Source organism: Leucopleurus acutus (genome assembly GCF_964270905.1).
Source record: "Leucopleurus acutus genome assembly, chromosome: 13".
In the NCBI taxonomy this organism is placed as follows: domain Eukaryota; kingdom Metazoa; phylum Chordata; class Mammalia; order Artiodactyla; family Delphinidae; genus Leucopleurus; species Leucopleurus acutus.
This window is the reverse complement of record NC_139155.1, coordinates 81,705,368-81,727,487: the sequence shown is the minus strand read 5'-3', so window position 1 is coordinate 81,727,487 and position 22,120 is coordinate 81,705,368. Positions and strand designations below refer to the sequence as shown.

General features: G+C 42.5%; 1 protein-coding gene across 1 annotated transcript in view; it reads right to left on the bottom strand.

The window, feature by feature from the left end:
• PPTC7 (protein phosphatase targeting COQ7) overlaps positions 1 to 18,053 on the bottom strand; it is a 38,982-nt gene extending 20,929 nt beyond the window's left edge. Inside the window, exon 1 of the mRNA XM_082853465.1 lies at positions 17,469 to 18,053. Coding sequence (XP_082709591.1) covers positions 17,469 to 17,691 — 223 coding nt within the window. The 5' untranslated portion in view covers positions 17,692 to 18,053. The remainder of the gene's footprint in view (positions 1 to 17,468) is intronic.
• Between the last annotated feature and the right edge of the window lie 4,067 nt (positions 18,054 to 22,120).

Sequence of the window (22,120 nt, the reverse complement as noted above, 5' to 3'; positions counted from 1 at the left end):
ATTGTGGAAGCTTAAAAATCCTCCTTCCAACTGCATTTGGCCACCTAACTGTGTAGCTGGCAAAAGGCTCACCTTGAAAAAGATTTTGAACTAAGCGATCATCAGCCTGAGTCTCTCCATCATTATCCATTATCAGCCATCAGCATGAGGCTGCCGTTCTTCTTAAACTCTTCTTACTACACTCATCTTCAGATTGACATGCAATTAGTTACAAGACATTTTCCAGAAGAAAGTGATACCCAAAAAATAAATACTAAATTTCAATTTTAATATAAGCATCAGTGAAGAAAAATAGGTAATTTGATTTTATCCAATAGCTCTGGCAGAATTTCAAATACTAAGTAGTACCCAAAGGTAATATAGAGCTTTATTCCTTGCATCTTTGATGATCTCGAGGCATTTTACATTGAGCCTCATACTCTCCCTAATGAAGTAAGATGGTTCTACAGGGATTGTTTTTCCATCAGTGAAACACATCTCCTATCTACTAGGATGGGTACCTGATAGTGAACTGAAACTCCAGAGGAGAAATTGAGTAAGAATCTGGCTGGATCACAAGAGTTGAATAATAAAAGCAGCAGGAGACCCTCTGTACTCAAGGGATAAGGATATCTGGTTTTACACTTTCTGCAGCGAGCACTCATCTGACAGGGAACTGGTTAGGCAGTATCTGTTGCAGTGCTACAGCCGGCTTCTTTTCAGATGCCAAGGCTCTTCTTCAAATACTATAGCCTAGTGGTCTCAAAGCCAACCTTATTTGTCTAGGGGCATCACAACATGAAGCATTATAACTAGAGAAAAATGAGATCAGAGTATAAACTCAATTTCTATCAAATGGAACAGATCACACTTGTATCAACAATTCTGAAGCCTCAACTATTTGGGCATTAAAAACACTCCCCTGTGATTCAGGACTGTGAAATCCTTCTGCAAACAATTATCCCAAAGGGAACAAAAAGAAGGATTACTGGAAAAATGTATTCAAAAGTTGATTTATTCAGAAAAGTACAATTTGCTTTGATTAACACTCCTTTCAGTTCTCTAGAGGTGAAATTAGATTATCATGTTCTTCCTGCTTTAACAAGTGATATATTCCCTTTGCAAGAAGTTTCCCCAAAATAACCACTACGCATTAGTCCCAATGAAACCTGCATCTTCTAATTCTCCAGATACCAAGTCTACGTCAAGAACTCAAGATCTTGGGCTTCCCTGGTGGTGCAGTGGTTCGGAATCCGCCTGCCGATGCGGGGGACATGGGTTCGAGCCCTGGTCCGGGAAGATCCCACATGCCACAGAGCAACAAAGCCCATGCGCCACAACTGCTGAGCCTGCACTCTAGAGCCTGTGAGCCACAACTACTGAAGCCTGCGTGCCTAGAGCCCGTGCTCTGCAACAAGAGAAGCCACCGCAATGAGAAGCCCACCCACCGCAATGAAGAGTAGTCCCCACTCACCACAACTAGGGAAAGCCCGTGCACAGCAACAAAGACACAATGCAGCCAAAAATAAATAAATAAAATAAACATTAAAAAAAGAACTCAAGATCTCTAAGCAGAACAGCTAACTCAAAGCTGAGGCAATAAAGCTGAAAGGATGGAAGGAAGAAAGGTTCAACCCTATGACAAAATGTATAAAAAGGGACACTTATAAGCAAAACTCAAATCCTGCTCAAGAAATAGTACTGTCCAGGGCTTCCCTGGTGGTGCAGTGGTTAAGAATCCGCCTGCCAATACAGGGGACATGGGTTCAAGCCCTGGCCCGGGAAGACCCCACATGCCGCAGAGCAACTAAGCCCGTGAGCCACAACTACTGAGCCTGCGCTCTAGAGCCCACACGCCACAACTACTGAGCCCACGTGCTGCAACTACCAAAGCCCATGCGCCTAGAGCCCGTGCTCCGCAACAAGAGAAGCCACTGCAATGAGAAGCCCATGAGCCAAAACGAAGACCAGCCCCCGCTCACCGCAACTACAGAAAGCCGGCGTGCAGCAACGAAGACTCAACGCATCCAAAAATAAATAAATAAAAGAAATAGTACTGTCCAGGACAGTTAATAAAACTCAAATACGGACTCAAAGCAGGAATAAATGTTCTATTTTATGTTTTAGAATTCTAAACAAAATAACTCTTTCTTTCTAGCTTAGTAAACCTGAAACTACTTAATAATTAATCAAATTAAAATGCACACACATACATATACACATTTAAACCCATTGTCCAGAATATTTCATTAATTAGAGACGGTAATCTCCAGACTACTCTGGGTGGTAGAAGACGATTAGGAAATGATAGTGTGAAGGCAAAGAAACTCAAAGTCAACCTTTTTAAAAGAAAAATGGTATTCCTCTAACTTCCTCTAGCTCTTCTGTTTAAATACCAAATATTTAATGTGGAATGATATGTTTTGACTTAACTGTGGCTGAGGACCTTGGGTATCTTATAAAGTTGAAGGTTAAGTCACAGATAAAGGTCACTTCACTCCTTTCTGAGCTGCAACAGTATCTTCCTCAAATGCTAAATGCTGTCAGCAATGCTTTCTAGACAGGAGGAAGCAACAGACAAATCATCTGGGGGGCTCACACTTATTTTAAGATATGAACAGTAGAGACAGGGACCTTAGTGTGTTACAGAATTAAGGCCTTCTATTAAATCTGAGGCTTCTGTTAGTTTTTAGATATTAGAAAATGTTACACAATGCCTAATAATTTAACGTTTAAATAAGAAAGTAACAGCAATTAAAGTCCAGCTATCTGATGTGTGTCTACTTGTACTGGCCCTGTAGGCTAAGAGAAAATTTTTCCTTCTATTTATAAGATTAGATCTAGAATTTCGGTCTTAAAGGTTAATCTAATATTTACAACAATTAAGCCATATACCCTGACCTAACCCTAAAGAGGATACTATTTTACCCCCTGCTTTCTCCAGCCCTCTATAAATATAAGAGCTGCTTTTTACTAAAACACCACCCTCTGGGAGAGGTCGAGTCACATGCAACCCTGGCACAAACGCTTTTTTAAAAAAAGTGAGAACATAATTCTTTTCAATAAGCCTGCCAAGTTAAGGTCTTCCCTGGTGGCACAGTGGTTGAGAATCCGCCTGCCAATGCAGGGGACATGGGTTCGATCCCTGGTCCGGGAAGATCCCACATGCCACGGAGCAACTAAGCCCGTGCGCCACAACTACTGATCCTGTGCTCTAGAGCCTGTGAGCCACACTACTGAGCCCACGCGCCTAGAGCCTGTGCTCCGCAACGAGAAGCCACCGCAATGAGAAGCCCGCGCGCCGCAACGAAGAGTAGCCCCCACTCACTGCAACTAGAGAAAGCCCGCGCGCCGCAACGAAGAGTAGCCCCCACTCACTGCAACTAGAGAAAGCCCGCGCGCCGCAACGAAGAGTAGCCCCCACTCACTGCAACTAGAGAAAGCCCGCGTGCAGCAATGAAGACCCAACACAGCCAAAAATAAATAAATTTTAAAAATAAAAAAGCTTGCCAAGAACTGACCCTTAATTTCTGGAAATTAATTATATTTCCCCTATATATTGTTCAACTAAGTAATGACCTTTGAGGGGGTAGAACGAGTAATCTTCTTTTTTTTTTTTTTTAAGATTTATTTATTTATTTGGCTGAGTTGGGTCTTTGTTGCTGTGTGCCGGCTTTCTCTAGATGCGGCAATGGGGGCTACTCTTCGTGTGGTGCATGGGCTTCTCATTGCGGTGGCTTCTCTTGTTGCGGAGCACGGGTTCTAGGCGCGCCGGCTTCAGCAGTTGTGGCATGCAGGCTCAGTAGTTGTGGCTTGCGGGCCCTAGAGCACAGGCTCAGTAGTTGTGGCCCACAGGCTTAGTTTCTTCGCGGCATGTGGGATCTTCCCGGACCAGGTCTCAAACCCGGGTCCCCTGCGTTGGCAGGCGTATTCTTAACCACTGCGCCACCAGGGAAGTCCTTTTCTTCTTTTTATTTTCCATACTTCCCCATTTTTCCAGTAATGAGTACATGTTGCCTTTATGGGAGAGATGATAAACTATATGAATTCAGTTAAGAATTGCATTTTACACTTACATTCAATATTAAAGTTAGTCAACACATTTTATTGAACATCTCCTATATGCAAGACATGTGGTGAAAGGGAGCCAAAGGGATTTACATACAATAAAAGATTTCCTGCCCAGAGGAACTTAAAATCAAGTGGTAGTGCAGGGAATTGGAGCAGCTTAAGATAAATGGCTATAATAAAACAAAATAAACATGTACCACTAAAGCCAAAAGCAAGGAAGATCAGATTACATCTAGCTAAAGGAATTAGAAAAGCATTCATGGAGAAGTGTCTGATTTGAGCCTGGAAGGATGAAAATACCGAGTTGTGGGGGAGGAGGAGGCTGAGGAGAGAGGCATTTTGGGCAGTTCCCTGCGATTTCGACTAATATGGATAAAGTACAAGTAATAAAGGCGGAGGTTACAGCTCTAAGAGCAGAGAAACCTCACCTCTAGGTAAATGCCTATCACACCCCTGCCACAAACCTCTTACCAGCAATTAGCCAAAACAATGCACTGCAGGAGTTAAGGTATTTAGGAGGTCCCCCAGAAGCAAAGGGCTGGCCTGAGGCCACCAAAGTTCCTGTGGCCTACTGACTAGTTCAACAGGCTCGCTAAGGCCTTTATCTGCTTTAATTAAGGGGCTTTGCTCAATTATTAGCCTAGGAATAGTTATAACTAAATAGTACTCAGACCCAGCAAAGACCCAGTAAAACGAAGTTTTAAATGATCATTTCTGACTTAAAAGGCAGTGTACACACACTGGGCAAGGCTTTGGAGTCAGATCTGGGTTCAAATTCCAGCTCCAGGATTAGGATGAGGTGTACTAAAGGTGTCTTGGGTAGCTCTCTGAGCCTCATTATGTTCACCTGTAAATGGGAATAAAATCATGAACATCACAGTGCTGGTGTGAGGAACACGGATAATGGTGTTAAAGAGTGCCTCGTCACAGTGCTCAGCTCACGGCCAACATGCAATAAATGAGAGTTATGTCTCTCTTAAGGCCAGGGCTTCCCTGGTGGCACAGTGGTTAAGAATCTACCTGCCAATGCAAGGGACACTGGTTCGAGCCCTGGTCTGGGAAGATCCCACATGCCATGGAGCAACTAAGCTTGTGTGCCACAACTACTGAGCCCACGTGCCACAATTACTGAAGCCTGTGTGCCTAGAGCCCATGCTCTGCAACGAGAGAAGCCACCACAATAAGCGCCTGCACTGCAATGAAGAGTAGACCCCGCCTGCCGCAACTAGAGAAAGCCTGCACGCAGCAACGAAGACTCAATGCAGCCAAAGATAAATTAAAAAAAAAAAAAGGCCAAATAACAGTATATAGACCGGTCTGCCCTGTAGCAATCAGAAAAAAAGTCTTTGATCAGTGTTGGCTGCAAGCTCTACAAACACTGGTCTATGGTCACAATCAAAAGACAATTCCCACTCATATATAATGTTTAAAAGATGAGGGCTTCCCTGGTGGCGCAGTGGTTGAGAGTCCGCCTGCCGATGCAGGGGACACGGGTTCGTGCCCCGGTCCGGGAAGATCCCACATGCCGCGGAGCGGCTGGGCACGTGAGCCATGGCCGCTGAGCCTGCGCGTCCAGAGTCTGCGCTCCGCAACGGGAGAGGCCGCAACAGTGAGAGGCCCACGTACCACAAAAAAAAAAAAAAAAAAGATGAGTGGTCCACTCAGCTTTTCTGGTCACACATCCACCACCATTCAATATTCCATTAAACATTTAAACAGCAACATTTTCAAGCACTAAGGGACAAATCTATATTTGTCTCCAAAAAAATAAACGAAGAAAAAAAGATTCATCTACACCTTGAAAAAATAAATTATTTTCCAGAACTGACTGAAGTAACCTTATTTAACAAATATCTCTTAAGTGCCTGCTGCCTACTGTGTGCCAGGGTTCAGACTTAGAAATTTCTCATTTTAAATGGGAAATCTTATAATGACAACCAACACAGAAATGCTAGTGGGCCTAACCCTCTCCCTAGGTCACTACAATAACAGCAGCGCCTGTATCATGACTTTCCTGTCTCCTTTCTCCCACTCCGTAATGTGATCCCCTTCAGGGCTGAATCTTTTTCATACTGGTAACGTCTTTCATTCTGGAGTGTTAGTCTGGTTCCTGGCACAACAGTTCTCAATTCTTGCTGCACATTGAGATTACCTGTGGAACCCAAGCCCTACCTCCTGAGCCAGTGTGCCCAGGGTAGGCCTGGGCCTTGTAACAAAGCATACAAATCCAAACTATACAGGTGATTCTAATGAGACTCACTGTCAGAGCACTAAGGACTCAATAAAGACCAGCTGGATCCAAGCATGCCACGAACCAGATAATTCTACCTCTGAAATGTCTCTGCTACCCTGTTTTCAATTCCCAAACTTTTGATTCTTCTCTTGCATTTCCTAACCTGATTAATGGCAGCCCAAACCACCCCACACTTCCAAGCTAGAAACCTTAAAGAAGCTTCCAGAAGCAAAACCTCAAAATCAACTCCAATTTCTCTTTCTCCTTCACCCTCTTCGTCCAGTTATCACTAAGTCCTGTTGATTCTTTGTCTGCAATGTGCCTTAAGCCCAATTACTTTCCAGTACCCTAAGTTAAAGCCCATTCTAGCTCAGACTATTTCAGTAGCTTCCTAATTGATCTTTTGCCTCCTGTTCTCCCATTACACCCTCTTTATCTTTTTTTTAAACAAGATTGCTATGTCCATATTACACTTCTAGTCAAATACCTTCCATGTATATACACTTATTTACTTGTATTTCTAAGAACATTCTCTAGAAGAATATACAAGAAACTGGTAACACTGGTTTCTTTTGGGAGAGGAACTTTTGCAGCTAGGAGACATGAGTGAGAGGGAGACTTTATGCACCCTTTTGAATTTTGAATACCTTTTCAATTTTGTACCACCTAAATGTGCTGCTTCTTCACAAAAAAACAAACTAAACCCAAAACAACAAAAGCAAAAACACCTCCTATAGCTTCTACCAAAACCAAAAAATGGAACAACACCCAATATGGCAACTGTGACCTTTGACAATCTGGTCATAACCTGTTTTCTAACATCAATTCTCAACCATCCTCCCAATGCCACCCCGCCAGCCCAAACTACGCTCTAGCTACAAAACAGCTGTAGTTTGGGAAGTCTTCTACTGTGCATTTGCTGATCCCTCAATCTGGAGAGCCTTGCCAATCTTCTCCTCACTTGCCTCAGTTTATTGAAAAACCCATCTCTCGGGGCCTGACTCCATGCTTCCACAATATCTAACGTTTCTGTTCCTGTGCATATGTGTACCTTCTCCCCCAGACCGTGAAACTGCAAGGCTAAAGTCTATTTTGTTCGTGGTCTTTTCCCCAGCACCTGTCAAGGACTAACAGGAAACAACCAGTAAACAATGAATTCAGTTGACTGTACTGATAAGTTAGAATACCAACATTCTGATAAAGCAACTTTCATCTGAGAACTACAAAAAGAGAATGAACCCACTGGGGATAAGGGTGGGGGGGGGGCAGGGATAAACTGGGAGATTGGGATTGACATATATACATTACTATATATAAAACAGATTAACTATTAAGAACCTACTGCGTAGCACAGGGAACTCTACTCAACACTCTGTAATGGCCTATACGGGAAAGGAATCTAAACAAAGAGTGGATACATGTATAACATTCACTTTGCTGTATACCTGAAACTAACATAACATTGTAAATCAACTATACCCCAATAAAAATTAAAAAAAAAAAAAAAGAGAGAGAGAGAGAGAGAATGAACCATTATCTCATCCTAGAGTTGCACAAGGTGTTGTGCCCTCTTCTCACAGACTGTTAAAATAAGGCTGGATGGAAAGAGCCTTGAAAAGGAGTCTTGGAGATGACACAGCTCCCAGCTTTCTTTGCCACTAACTGGCTGTAGGACACTGGCCAAATAACTTCTCTAAACTTTAGTTTTCTCATCTGTGAAAGAAAGGGCAGGAGGACAAATTCTCTCGAGAGTTCCTTTTTCTAAGATATAAGATTCTGGGATTCTAAGTCACATTGCAAGAAAAGGGAGCCTGTTTTAGAAACTCTTTATAAAATAAAAGCTAACAGATACAGCTATATTTTACTTTTCATATACAATAGTGCATTTACTGCATGAACTAGTTTTGAAACAAAGGCTCCATTTCAGGCTTCTCAATTTATCCTTTCCCCTTAGTACACCACCTTATGTATGTTTTCAGAGAAGTTTTGATAATGATCCAGAGGGTAAAAACACTGCCCCATGCCCTTTTACTTCAGTTTTAACCACCAGACTAGAATGTTGGAAAAGTTTTTTTCTCCTTCAGGCCACTGACAAAAAGGCAGGCCAACCATTTCTCAATTTGAAATTCTGATGAAAGAATAAAAGATAGTTATAGATTAATTGGCTTCACTGAATTCAGACGATCTGTAAATTATTTAATATGTATGTATAGAATGTATTCACAAAACACACCAAAGACCATTGATTGTTCAGTGAATTCAGGGTACATGAACAAGAAAATAAGATCAGCGTTGCAGCTCAAGAACCAAGAGAAGTGAATTTTTAAAAACAATACATGCATAAATGACACCTCTGTTTAGACTTTCTCATTTCATAGAAACACTGATGACCATATTACCAATTAGTATTCAAACTAGAGGCCAGGAACAGTTTTCCAGCTCTAATGTAAATAGCTCAAATCTATTTTCTTATTCAAAACTGCTATCCAAACATTGATGTGAAAACAGAAGCATTTTTTGTTGGCTTCATTCAGCACAGCTAACCTTTTGCATCTACCTCAAATGACAGCACAGACAAATTTTGATAAGTCAAAAAACCTACTGGAGATGGCATCCTTGAAAGATTGAAATGTACAGTCACAGTAGTACAAAAAGAAAGAAGTTTCCTCTTCATGAGGGAATGAGTAAAAAGAAATCAGTAAAAGAAAAATCAGTGCAAAAATGTGTTGGAACTGGCTTGAGTCAAAATAGTACTCGGTCCCTCAACAGAAAGCACTCTTTGTAGTAAGTCACTTTTGCAGTCTCTGGCAAAGTTTTTGCAGTCATTTTGTAACCCTTGGGATTCATACCAACAATTCAATCCGTTCTAGAACTATTCACCAGCTACAAACTTACTCACCTCAAAAACAACTGTTTAAGAACCTAGTAAACTTATAAATTGTTAAATGTGACAGACTCAAGATCAACAATAAGCTTACTGATGAGAGTAATTTCATAGCAAATGGAAACGTATAAATTAGTATAACCTTTCTGGAGGGAGCTACACTAATATTTAAATCAGAAACCTTTCAAAAGTTCACAGCCTTTGACTCAGGATCTCCTCTTCAAGGAATTTATCCTAAGGAAATACTTACATGTAGAGGTATTCACTCTAGTGTTACTTGTAACAGAAAATTGGAAATAATCTAAATAAATAAAAATAGAGGGCTTCATGTACTATATACACAGTAAAATATGATAGCTATGCTTATTACGGAAGTATGCTCAAGCTACATTACATAACAATAACATTACAGAGCAGAATACACACTAACCCAATCTTATTTACTAATATGTATACATACAATTGTATATACACAAAGGCTAGAAGAAACCATACTGACTATAATTGAGTTATGAGTTACAGGTATTTTACACTGTGCTTTTGTGAACATGTATTACTTTTTTAAAAATTATTTATTTATTTATTTATTTTTGGCTCCGTTGGGGCTTCGTTGCTGCGCGTGGGCTTTCTCTAGTTGTGTTGAGCGGGGGTTGCTCTTTGTTCTGGTGCGTGGGCTTCTCATTGCAGTGGCTTCTCTTGTTGCAGAGCACGGGCTCTAGGCGCGCAGGCTTCAGTAGTTGCGGCACACGGGCTCAGTAGTTGTGGCTCGTGGGCTCTAGAGCACAGGCTCATTAGTAGTGGCGCACGGGCTTAGTCGCTCCGTGGCATGTGGGATCTTCCCGGACCAGGGCTCGAACCCGTGTCCCCTGCATTGGCAGGTGGATTCTTAACCACTGCGCCACCAGGGAAGCCCCATGTATTACTTTTATAAGCGCAAAACAAAACCATTTATTTAAAAGCACTAGATGCGCAAGAGAAAACTTAGGTTCAAGTCCCAGCTTTGATACTAACCTTACTGATGAGTCAGCCTCATAGATGAGGAAATAGATGCAGATTAAGCAGAAATAAGAGCAACTATTTCATAGTTAAAAGATTAAATAAGGTAAAATATAAAAATACACTGTAAAATCTAGGGACTTCCCTGGTGGTGCAGTGGTTAAGAATCTACCTGCCAACGCAGGGGACACAGGTTCAAGCCCTGATCCCGGAAGATTCCACATGCCACGGAGCAACTAAGCCCAAGAGCCACAACTACTAAAGCCCGCAAGCCTAGAGCCGATGCTCCGCAACAAGAGAAGCCACCGCAATGAGAAGCCCGCCCACAGCAACGAAGAGTAGCCCCCGCTGTCTGCAACTAGAGAAAAGCCCTCGCGCAGCAACGAAGACCCAACACAGCCAAAAAAAATAAGTAAAATCTAAAGCACTGTATATGTATAAAACACTGGTAAGTTGAACCATTTTTGTGTCAGATATTGAATAAATGTTTAGGAGAAAACAGAGTGAAGTATTTCCCACTCTTTAAAGAAAAGGTTCTGCTCCCTCATCCCCACCCCATCCACCGAAATCCTGTTTGGGATCCCATTCAAAAGTATTTAGCATCTTTTCTTCTTTAAAATTTTAAACTGAAAGATCCGTGCCACTTGTCAACTTAAGTTTAAATGAGTAAGTGTGTTATCAGCCCAATGCCTCCTGCAGTTGGTCAGCTTTTGCAAAAAAGTTTTGATTTATGATGCAATTCTGTAAACTGTGAATTGTTTAATAACAGGAAACAAATGATTTTAGACCTCAGAGAGATAGAAAACTATCAGATTTTTAAAATATTTGACAACTCTCAAACAAGATAGATCACTGAATTTTATTACTAATGATAAAAATTAGGATCTAGGTAACCAGTTCTTAAAATGAGACCAAAAGTTATCACTAATTTTGAAAGGCAAACCCACAAGGCACACCATTTTTCAACTGACTAGAAAAGTAAAATTTCTTTAGAAAGAAACTGTCAACTTACCTTTCCAAAGCATTTCCCTAAAAATTCTGAACCTAAAGCCCCAGGTAAGGCCTCTCTAAAAGGCACGGGGACCTATATAAAATGAATTTGCCATTTAGTTTGAAGTTGACATAAACGTTTATTCAAACCTGACATAGGCATTTATTCAAAGGACATGGTTGTAGGTCAAATACTCTGACCTGGTGTAGTACTTCTTGAGTCACACACAAGTACAAACTCCATTTGGATACTGTTGCAACCATTCAGGTTATGTATTGCCCAGTTCCAGAAAGCAGTGCTAAAGTTCAGGAACAGCCTCCTCCAATCCAGGTTCCCCCAACTCCCTCAACACCCTGCCCCCCCCAAAAAAACCCCACAGCACAACCAGTTAACATCTACATCTTATCTTCTGCTACAATTTAAAATCTTTTAACAAAAGTATATTTTCTAAAAAAGTATAAACAGTCATGCTTTTAAAATGCAATTACTTGCTCTATAAAAAAAAGATTTATCCAGATTCCTTTAGGAGATTATTGACAAATTGAGAGAGAAGCTGGAAGTTAGGAAAATTTAAAACTAAGCTCAAGAATTTCTAGATTAAAGACTGAACAAAGGAAAAGTAGTTCTGACAGTATAACAAATGAGGAAATGACTTTAAAAATAATGTGCCTTATAAGAACCTTATGAAAAGTACAATATATAGCAAAATGAGAAAAATATTGGGGAGCAGGAGTTTAAGAAACAAACAGCAAAATTCCTCTGTCCATCAACCCTATAATCTATTTATTACAGAATGACAGAATACACAGAAGAGTCAGAGGACTAGTCAGTGGCTATTTTTTTGTCAGTAGCTTCTTAAACCCTGATGTTTCTGAGTCCTAGAAGGCTCTTTTACTGAACCCACAACTCTCACACTTCCTTAACATTCCACAATTTTCTCTTGAAAGCACACAATTATGAAATCCAGCATATTTAAAGTACTGATTGATCTCAGAACTTACATATCTGATTGCTGACATTTAAAAAAGATTTCCCCCTCTATTAATTATATTAATGATATATAAACATTATATATTAATGATATAAAATATATAAAAAACAACTATATTGCTCATAAAGTTGCAAAGTTACAATATGACCCAATGATTCCATTTCTAGGTATATACCCAAGAGAATACATATGTTCACAAAAAAGCCTACACATAAATGTGTCACAGCAGCACTATTCACAACAGCCAAAAAAGTGGAAACAACCCAATGTCCATTAATAGATCAATTTTTTTAACGTGGTATACCCATACAATGGAATATTATTCAGCCATAAAAAGGAATGAAGTACTGATACATGCTACAATGTGGGTAAATCTTGAAAATCTTATGCTAAGTGAAAAAAGCCAGACACAAAAGACAGCATATTATATGATTCCATTTATATGAAATGTCCAGAATAGGCAATCTGTAGAGTCAGAATCTACTTTCTGTTGCCAGGGATTGAGGGAGGGGAGTTGGGAAGTGACTGCTAACAGGTAGGAGTTTTCTTTTGGGGTGATGAATACGTTCTGGAACTAGTTAGTGGTGGTGGCTGCACAACCTTGTGAATGTTGTGCTACTGAATTTTTCACTTTAAAAGGTAAATGTTATGGCAGGTGAAAAAAATTCAGTCAGGGTTATGTCTGCTGTCAACAGGTGGATCAGACTGAATTTTGACCTTCAGAAAATTATGACTATATAATGAGACTAGTTTCCTGACACAGCTTGAAATCTAGATGAGGAAAATTCGAAAGAGGGCTTCTTGAAAGGTTGAAATTAGCACGCACACACACTCTCCCAAGGCGACCAGTACTTTGTTAAAAGGACAACTCACTTTCAGATATAGAGGTTCTACCAAATACATTAAAATTACCATGACTGTTGGAAAACATCAAATTCTGCCTAATCAATTCACTTCCTAAATAAAATTTTTATCTTTATATTGTTTGTGTAATCCTCATACCTTAAGACAACTACTTTTTTCTTTTCTTTTGGCCATGCCTCGTGGCTTGCAGGATCTTAGTTCCCTGACCAGGGATTGAACCTGTACCCCTAGCAGTGGAAGCACGGAGTCTTAAACACTAGACTGCCAGGGAATTCCCAAGACAACTACTTTTAAGACTGTATTACTCACAAATACACTTCAAATTCCTGGCCACAATCAAAATTATATCTAAAGGCTAGAATTTTTCATTTCTTTTTAAGGTTTCAATTTAATCAAGCTTAAATAAACACTGTGCAGTTTTAAAAGAATTACTTTGCAAGTCAGTATTCAGAAGTCAGAACTTACATGGCATACACCATGCTGTCTTTTTTCCAATAAACTGTTGTTTAGTATGCAGAGGAGTTTTTTTGCACTGTAGTGAGTCATAGAGTGAATAAAGAAGTTGTGCACACACACACATCCCCATACCCTTGAGCAAGAAAAGCATTACCAGAACGCTTTAACAGTACCAGAAGACAGATGGGTTTTGAATTCACCTATCTTGTCAAGAAAACGTAACCGGTGGTGTAACGGAAAGAGGACTGGAATGGGGAATCTTGGTGCTAGTCCTAATTCTGCCCTTAACTAGTGGAGTAACCTTAGCAGAGTGATTTGACCGTCTGTTGTGTCTTCAGTAAAATGAAAGAATTGGATTGCAAGGTTCCTAAGTCTTACAACTCTCAACAGTCTTTGATTCTATTGTTAATTGGCGTAGGGCTGTGGGAGGCCCAGCAGTTACACGCTAGGCAGTTCTCATATTTTTACGTACTTAGGCAACCATGCCATATAGAGTAATAAGAGAACTCAGTATTAGTCACAGGGAAGAAGGAAAAAGTGTGCATAGCTCCTGCTGGTACTGGTTTACTCCTGTTGGACCTAATAAAGAGAAAGCACCTTTGCCAATTTTCCAGGGGATAGGAGTAGTTCTTATGTCTCACCACACCCACCATAGTTGGTTTTTCCTAAAAGAAATCCAGTGGGACTCTACAAAAATGTTGTAAACCACCAAGTACTTTTAGTCACTGCATGACTAATACAACAGACCAATTCTAAATTAAAGAAATAAATCAGCTTTCTCTTTCTAATACAAAAGAAATAAACAGCTTTCATTCCAAACAAAGAGTCCTAGATGACCACAGTGAGTTGCACAGATAACTTAGCAATAAACACAGTGTCAACCCAAAGAAAATGAATTATCTACAGAACTAGAAGGTTCAAAGCACTGAGGTTCAACATAACATTATTATTCGACATAGCCTTTTTTTTTTTTTGGCTCCTCCGCACAGCTTGTGTGATCGCAGTTCCCCGACCAGTGATGGAACACAGGTCACGGCAGTGACAGCACCAAATCCTAACCACTAGGCCACCAGGGAACTCCCTCCACATAGCCCTTTAATGAAATTCAGTTTACCACTCCAACTTCCAGAGTAAAAAGCAGTATTAAAAACTCACTGAGGGCTTCCCTGGTGGCACAGTGGTTGAGAGTCCGCCTGCCGATGCAGGGGACACGGGTTCGTGTCCCGGTCCGGGAAGATCCCACATGCCGCGGAGCGGCTGGACCCGTGAGCCATGGCCGCTGAGCCTGCGCGTCCAGAGCCTGTGCTCCGCAACGGGAGAGGCCACAACAGTGAGAGGCCCGCATACCGCAAAAAAAAAAAAAAAAAAAAAAAAACTCACTGAGACTCATCACCTCTTTCACGGCAAGAGATAATCAGACCTGCCTGGGATGGGATGGTGTCAATAAAACAGAAGTCACCATCATATGGACTGGATTGTGGAAACCAAAGATCAAATGAGGCCAACTCAGAAGTTGTATCAGGTGGCTCCCAAGAAGGCTTTCTGGAAGAACTCCTCCAAAACAGTCCTAGCTAGAGAACCTGTGTTCCCTGATTTGCATGCAACTCTCTCTCTTAAAACGGCTCTTTGTCAAATATGGCCACAGACCACATAAGCAATCATCTGTCTGGTTATGCCTAGCAACATTCCTTTCAAGAGGGGTACAGAGCTGTAGTTCTTAATCTAGTACCCCTTCATGGACCTCTAGGTGGCACATGGATGGACTTCACGGGGTCAGTGAAGTCCCCAAGGACCTATGCAAACTTTTGTCTCTCTGCACATTTTGGGGGCAAAAGAGCCCTTGGGCAGTAAACCAAGAGGCTGTGAACCAAGGAAAGTTAAGAACTACTGGTGGTTTAGAGACAGATGTAAAACAGAACAAATCTCCTGACGGTGCCCATGTAAATAAGACAGGAAGTAATGCCCATTATTTGAGATGCAAAATAACAAAGGGTGCTGTCTTTTCAAAACAAAAAGAAAATATGATATGATGGTTGGAAGTTCTTGAGGGTCAGGTATTCCACTCCCTTCATCCTCTAGTCTAGATGAGGAAAATGAGCTGAGAGGCTCTTATCCAAAACCACAGATCACAGAGTGGCAAAGCTGAGCACCAAACCAGGCCAGGTTTCTGCCAGGATGGTATGTTTATACTTTTTTCAGAATGGTTTTGACCAAAATTTTCCTTATGAATACCCCACTCCATTAAGAAGGTAGCCTTCAAAAAATTTTAAATCAAGCTTCAGCCTAGAAATTTGACACATTAAAATATCCAAATCATAAATCAAATCACAAATCTTTCAAATAAGCCAGCACATAACAGATTTATAAGGCAGAACCTTAGTGGCTCAATATCCCCTATCCTGCTGCACTATAAGTGCGACTTGAAAAAGCAGCACAGGTCACAAGCTTCTAATTGTGAAGTGCCTCAACTGTAATGAAAAGCGACAGCCACTGACAGACCTTTAAAAAAGATACCGAGTCAGGGTCAAGCTGACTTTAGAGTGGATTTGTAGGACTTCAGTTTGCAAGTTCCCAGAGGGAACTTTACTCAATACTCTGTAATGACCTATATGGGAAAAGAATCTAAAAAAGAATGGGTATATGTACAACTGATTCACTTTGCTGTAGAGCAGACACTAACGCAACACTGTCAATCAACTATACTCCAATAAAAATTTTAAAAAAAATTTGCAAGTTCCCTTCTGAGGAGTCTTAAGTGTTGCCTAAATACCAACTGATTTTTTTCAACCCAGGTAATGGAGACTTTCATGAATTAAACTGATAACCACTTTTCTAGTTCTATGTTCACAAAGAGTACATGAGTAGAAGCAAAGATAATAAGCAGTTATTCTAAGACCAAATTAAAAAATAATTATGGTCATAAAGTTACAGGTCCATTTGTTCCAATGCCTAACTTTGCCTCAGAATATTAAATTTAAAGTAATCAAAATAATCTCACCTGAGAAGTGAAACCAAAGCGACATTTGAACCTAAGTTCAATGACAACATGTCCTTCAATTACAAAGGAAGTGCTTTATTTATTAAAAGAGACTTAACGGCATAGGATTCTATGGCATACGCACTGCCTCCAAAGACATACAATATGGTAAAGTTTCTGATCGCTTGTGAATTATATTTAGCCATTTCTGCAAGCTCTAACTCTAGACTCCCAAACCCTAAGGTGTAACTGGAATGGGCCACTGGAAGCACCTGTGGCCTTTAAAGGCTTTAACCAATTCTCAAGGCTTTCTTGGCCGCAGTCTAGAAGAGGGTTTGACCATTCTATTTTGGGTCAAGGAGACTCTCTTACACCCCAAGTGACCTCAAGTGGGCAAGATCAGTTTGGAAGAATGCACTGCGAGTGATTTTTCACCAGGCCAGCGGCCTCCGCTGCGAGACTTACAAAAGGATGTAGATCTGGTCTCGATCGAGACGACGAAAGAATGCGGCTGGGCTGTGTGGGGCTCACGACAGCCAGTCGGCTCGGGATCCCGCTGCCCGCGGCCGGACTGTGGCGTCAGGAGCGTGAAGAAGCAGGGATCCCCGGGGCACGCAGAGGGAGGAGAGAGAAGAGAGGGCGGGAGCCAGAGCGAGGTTCGGAGACTGCAGGTGTCGCCGGGGGAGGGGACGAGATCGTCCGGGGCTGGCACTACCAAGTGACTAACAGTGCGGTTCCGGACTCGGGCAAACTGGTCACATTCTCAGGCTGTGTGACCTTGAGCGTGTGGCTCGCCCGCTTTGCGCCTCAATTTCCTCATCTCTAAAATGGGGGTTGTTCAAGCGGAAAACGCACCTTGGATCGCTTGGCAAGGCGCCTGGCACATAGTAAGCGCTCCGTACAAATGAGCTACTACTGGCTCTCGGGCTCCTCTTACCGCCCGGAGGAGCGAGGAAAGCCCCGAGCAGGGGAGTCCCCAGGAGGCGGATCCCAGGCTGGGAAGGGGGGACCTGGCCGGGCACTCACCGAGCACGTCTGCCGAGCGGTGCCGGGCTACGAAGCACGCATCGTCTCCGTAGCACGCGCCCTTCTTAAGGAGGCCCTTACGGAAGTCCTTGCCGAAGCCGCAGCCGGCCGTCACGAGCCCGTAGTCGCCGCCGCCGCTGCCGCCGGCCCTGGGGTCGGTCTGCGAGAGGCCGCCGAGCACGGCGCGGGCCACCAGTCGCCCGTACGAGAGGACCGAGAACATCGCCGCCGCCGCCCCCCCGAGGAGGCGGGGGGCCCGGGGAGCAGAAGGACGCGGAGGCCCGGAGCCGGCTCTCTCCTCAGCCGCAGCCGCGCCGCCGCCGGGACGCTCCTCAAGGCGGCGCGCAGTCGCCGCCGCCCCTTCCCGACGCGCGGGGCCTCGCACACGCTCCGCCGCGCGCACTGGAGCCAGAGCGAGGTCAGAACCGGCGGCTCCTCCGCCTCAGCCCGACTGGGGTCCCGGCTGCAGCCACCGCTGCCGCCGCCATCTTCCACTCCGCTAGCGTGTTCCGGGCCTCGCCGGCAGCACCGCCCCCTTTGTGGCCACGCCTCTAGCCCCGCCCACGGCCGCTGCTTAGGCCCAAGCCCCGCCTCCTCGGCTCGGTGCCCTACGCAGCCACAGAGGTCGAGCGTGCGCAGAGGATGTGGACACAATGTCTCTTGGGAGTTGTAGTCCAAGAGTTGTAGTCGCTTTTTTACTTCACTGCCTAGCTTCAAGGACCTAGGAGGATTCCCCAGACGCGGGACCTAAGTTAAAATACCGAGAATTACAGGTGGGCTGTTTTCTCCCCTGCTTTAACCATATCTTTTAAAAGCTACTGTTTTAACTAACGCCACTATTCCTTTAAAGAAAAACCTGGAAGAAAGTATCGGGTCACATATCATTATTCTGTAGTATATATATTAAGAAACTGAAGTACACTAATCTAGTGACACCTCCAGAACTTATATATTGGAAGGGTTTAGGGGAGGCAATCTGTTTGGAAAGAAGAGCCGTTTTGCATAATGTTTAGGAAAATTCGAGAAAATACTATATGTTCCTATTAGACGGTTGGGTGAGGATGGAGGGTTAGTGATGGAGATTCAGGCACGGCCACTGCAGCCATGTCATACAGAAGTGTTTCAGACTTTCAGACGGTTCTGCCAAGTGGGGAATAAAAAATTCTAGGCCCCAAATTTGTTTGTCTCAAATCTTAATTTTCTTGAAGGTCCACCTAGCTAAACAGGTCTTCTTCCCACCTCTGACTTGGGTGCTCAGAGAGGTCATGCAGTGCCAAAGACTTGTAAAGATGAGGGCCCTGCCTCTCTACTCCCACAGCTGCCACCTCTTCTCATCAGAAGGACAACTCTTAGCAAGAAAGGCAAAAAAAAAAAAAAAAAAAAGAAAGGCAGCTCCTCTACTTTTTTTTTTAAGCTCTTAGCCCACCCTTAACAAAGACATCACAGTAGCCTCCAGATTTTGACTAAGCAACCTTCTTCTGAAAATATTTAGGTTGAAAAATAACTAAATTTAATGGGGAGTTTGTAATGTAATGTGAAGATTAGCTCACCAAATGTGTGTAATATGTTTGTATGTGTGTATGAATGTACATTCAAATTACATACCATGCTGGTGGGACTGTACATAATCTAGCCCCTGCATACCTCTCCACCGCATTTGGTCCTGTGCCCCCTTCACTAACTGGGCTCTAGTCATGCTCACAGCTGCCTCAGGGCCTTTGCTTTTGCTTTTCCTTCCACCCACTAGAATGTAATTCCATTACATGAGGGTCCTATCCTCTTTCTTACTGTATCCCCAGAACATATGCGCACACAGTAAATACTTTAGTAAATAAATGAAAGAATGGGGCTTCCCTGGTGGCGCAGTGGTTGACAGTCTGCCTGCCGATGCGGGGGACGCGGGTTCGTGCCCCGGTCCGGGAAGATCCCACATGCCGCGGAGCGGCTGGGCCCGTGAGCCATGGCCGCTGAGCCTGCGCGTCCGGAGCCTGTGCTCCGCAACGGGAGAGGGCACAGCAGTGAGAGGCCCGCGTACCGCAAAAATAAATAAATAAATAAATAAATGAAAGAATGAATGAATATTTCACTATATCCTAAGCACCCCAAAGGCAAGGATCATTTGCCATTGTATTATTACAACTAACGGGCAATGTGTAAATGTTGAATAAAAGAAGGAATAATTGAATAGGAAGCATAAATAATATAAAAATAGTATTTGTTGAATAAAGGAATGACTGAATGAATGGATTCAGGAATAAAAGAAAACTGAGATTTGAGGCAAGTGATCTAATTTGGAATACTTTTTGGTTTTATTGAAACATAAATGTATATCACCGAGAAGCACTGGTCCTTTTCTAGTTCACTTTTGATAGAACTGTAGTTCCTCTGGGGATTCCCATCTCATTCTATAAATGAATATCTTTTATACCTTTTTAAATTCATCTAAAGACCTGTAAACCATCCACTCAAAGCACATTCCGTTATCCCAATTACTGTCATCATTAAACACTTTTGTGATTCACAGTGTGCTAAGTACTCTATATGTTTCTGTCCTTAAGGGTTTTCATCAAAATTGGACTGAACAAACCACTTCACATAATGAGTGGCATTTTGTCAAAGGTGTAGACAAAAAAAAGTTCATTTACTGGTTAAAAGATATAGCGATCCTAGGAATGCAGTTACACCTTGCTATTTTTTATGGCCCACAAGAATTGGAGAGCGCCCAGAATGAGGGGGTGGAGCTTTGTGGATCCTCTGCTTGGCATTTATGTCTGTGCCAGCTGTGCTAAAGGTTGTTCTTTTAAGCACACACCACTACCAAATCCCAGCCAGGATGTCAGGTAATTCTACCCCAAGGACAAACTTTTTAAAATAGCACGTCAACCCCTGTTCCTTGCCTCAATTAGACTGCTCCTACCTTTCATTTTCAGGGCATATATTACCTGATTTCCATGTCACTCACAAGAACCGGTTGGATGAGATGAGCAGCAACATAAGATGTGACTCTGACGCTGGTAACCTCTGCTCTGTTGGGGTGACTGTTTTCACAGTTAAATGATACGAGTGCCTTGAGTTTCCTGCAAATGAGTTTTCTGCAAATGAGTTGCTCTTCAGAGCACAATGTGAACAGAATCCTTTCTCAAAGATCCTTTGCACCTTTTCGGAAAGGAGAGGAGACAGGGCCTCATGTTCCCTTGAATCATTTATTCCAGAGCCAGTTCTAAAAAGTTTCACTATGTGGGGAAGCCAGGAGAGGGTACTTTGAAAAGAAAAAGAAAACCATCTTCCCCTGCCCTCCCCCAGGAGCACAATTCACTTGTGACATTTTGCTAGACTTAAAAAGCCCTAAGAGTTTTCTTCCTTAACAGAGTTACATTCCTAGCACTTCAAGGATTCCTGGGAGGTCACTTGTCACTCTCAGAAGCGAGCAAGTGGTGAAAATACTATCTGTGTTCCCAGAGCACCTCTATGGCATTAGGAAAGAGCTTTGCACTGGACTAACCCCCAGCACCTAAAAAAAGAAAAAAAAAAAAGGCATGAATTCCCCAATGAGATTTTCTGCCACACTGGTACACAGATCTTGTCTGATTTCTTTCTGCTAACCTATTCAAAATGAGAATTAATTAGTTTCTCATCCTTGGTACTATTGACATTTGGGGCCAGATAATTCTTTATTGTAGGGGGCTGTCCTACACATTGAAGGGGGTTTGGCAGCATCCCTGACTTGTACCTACTAGATGCCAATAGAACACCTCACCCCCTAGTTGGGACAACCAAAAATGTTTCCAGAGTCTCCAGATATTGCCAAATGCCCCTGGGGGTGGGGGGCAGGCAAAATCACCCCCAATTTAGAACCACTGGGTTATTCTGATGCCTTGCAAGTGAACAAATATTTGGGGAGCACTTGTTAAGTCTGAGGCTCTGGGCTAAGGATAAAAAACATTGGTGCCTTCATGGCAGTCACAGTATTGACACAGAGGGTTAAAACTAAGTAAATTTAGAGAGAAAATAAACACCACTGGTTGAAATAAAGGAGTGTGAGGAGGAGAAAAAGGACCCATTGGGGTGGGAGAACACTCAGGGCACCTCACAGAGGGTGACATTTGTGAGAGGCCTACATGGACAGAGGTCTGAGGAGGGGGTATAACCAATCCAAGTGAAAGAAATGGAAACTCAGCGAATGCAGAATGATTGGAGAACAACAAGTAGTCTAGTGCAGCTCAACCTTAGGGTTTGAAGGAGGAATAATGAGAAATGGAGCTAGGAAAATAGTTTAGGAACTATTTAGCCATAAAAAGGAATGAAGTGCTGATACATGCCTCAACATAGAGGAACCCTGAAAACATTATACTTTTTTATTTTTAATATTTATTTACTTATTTATTTGGCTGCGTCGGGTCTTAGTTGTGGCACACGGGATCTTTTAGTTGCAGCATGTGAACTCTTAGTTGTGGCATGCAGGATCTAGACCACACATTGTATGATGCTATTTATATGAAATGTCCAGAATAGGCAAACCCATAGAGACAGAAAGCAGATTAATAATTGCCAGAGGCTGGGAGGAGGGAGAATGGGAAATGATTGCTAATGGGTTTGGGGTTCCTCTTTGGGGTAATGAGAATGTTCTGGAATTAGTAGTAAGGGTTGCATAA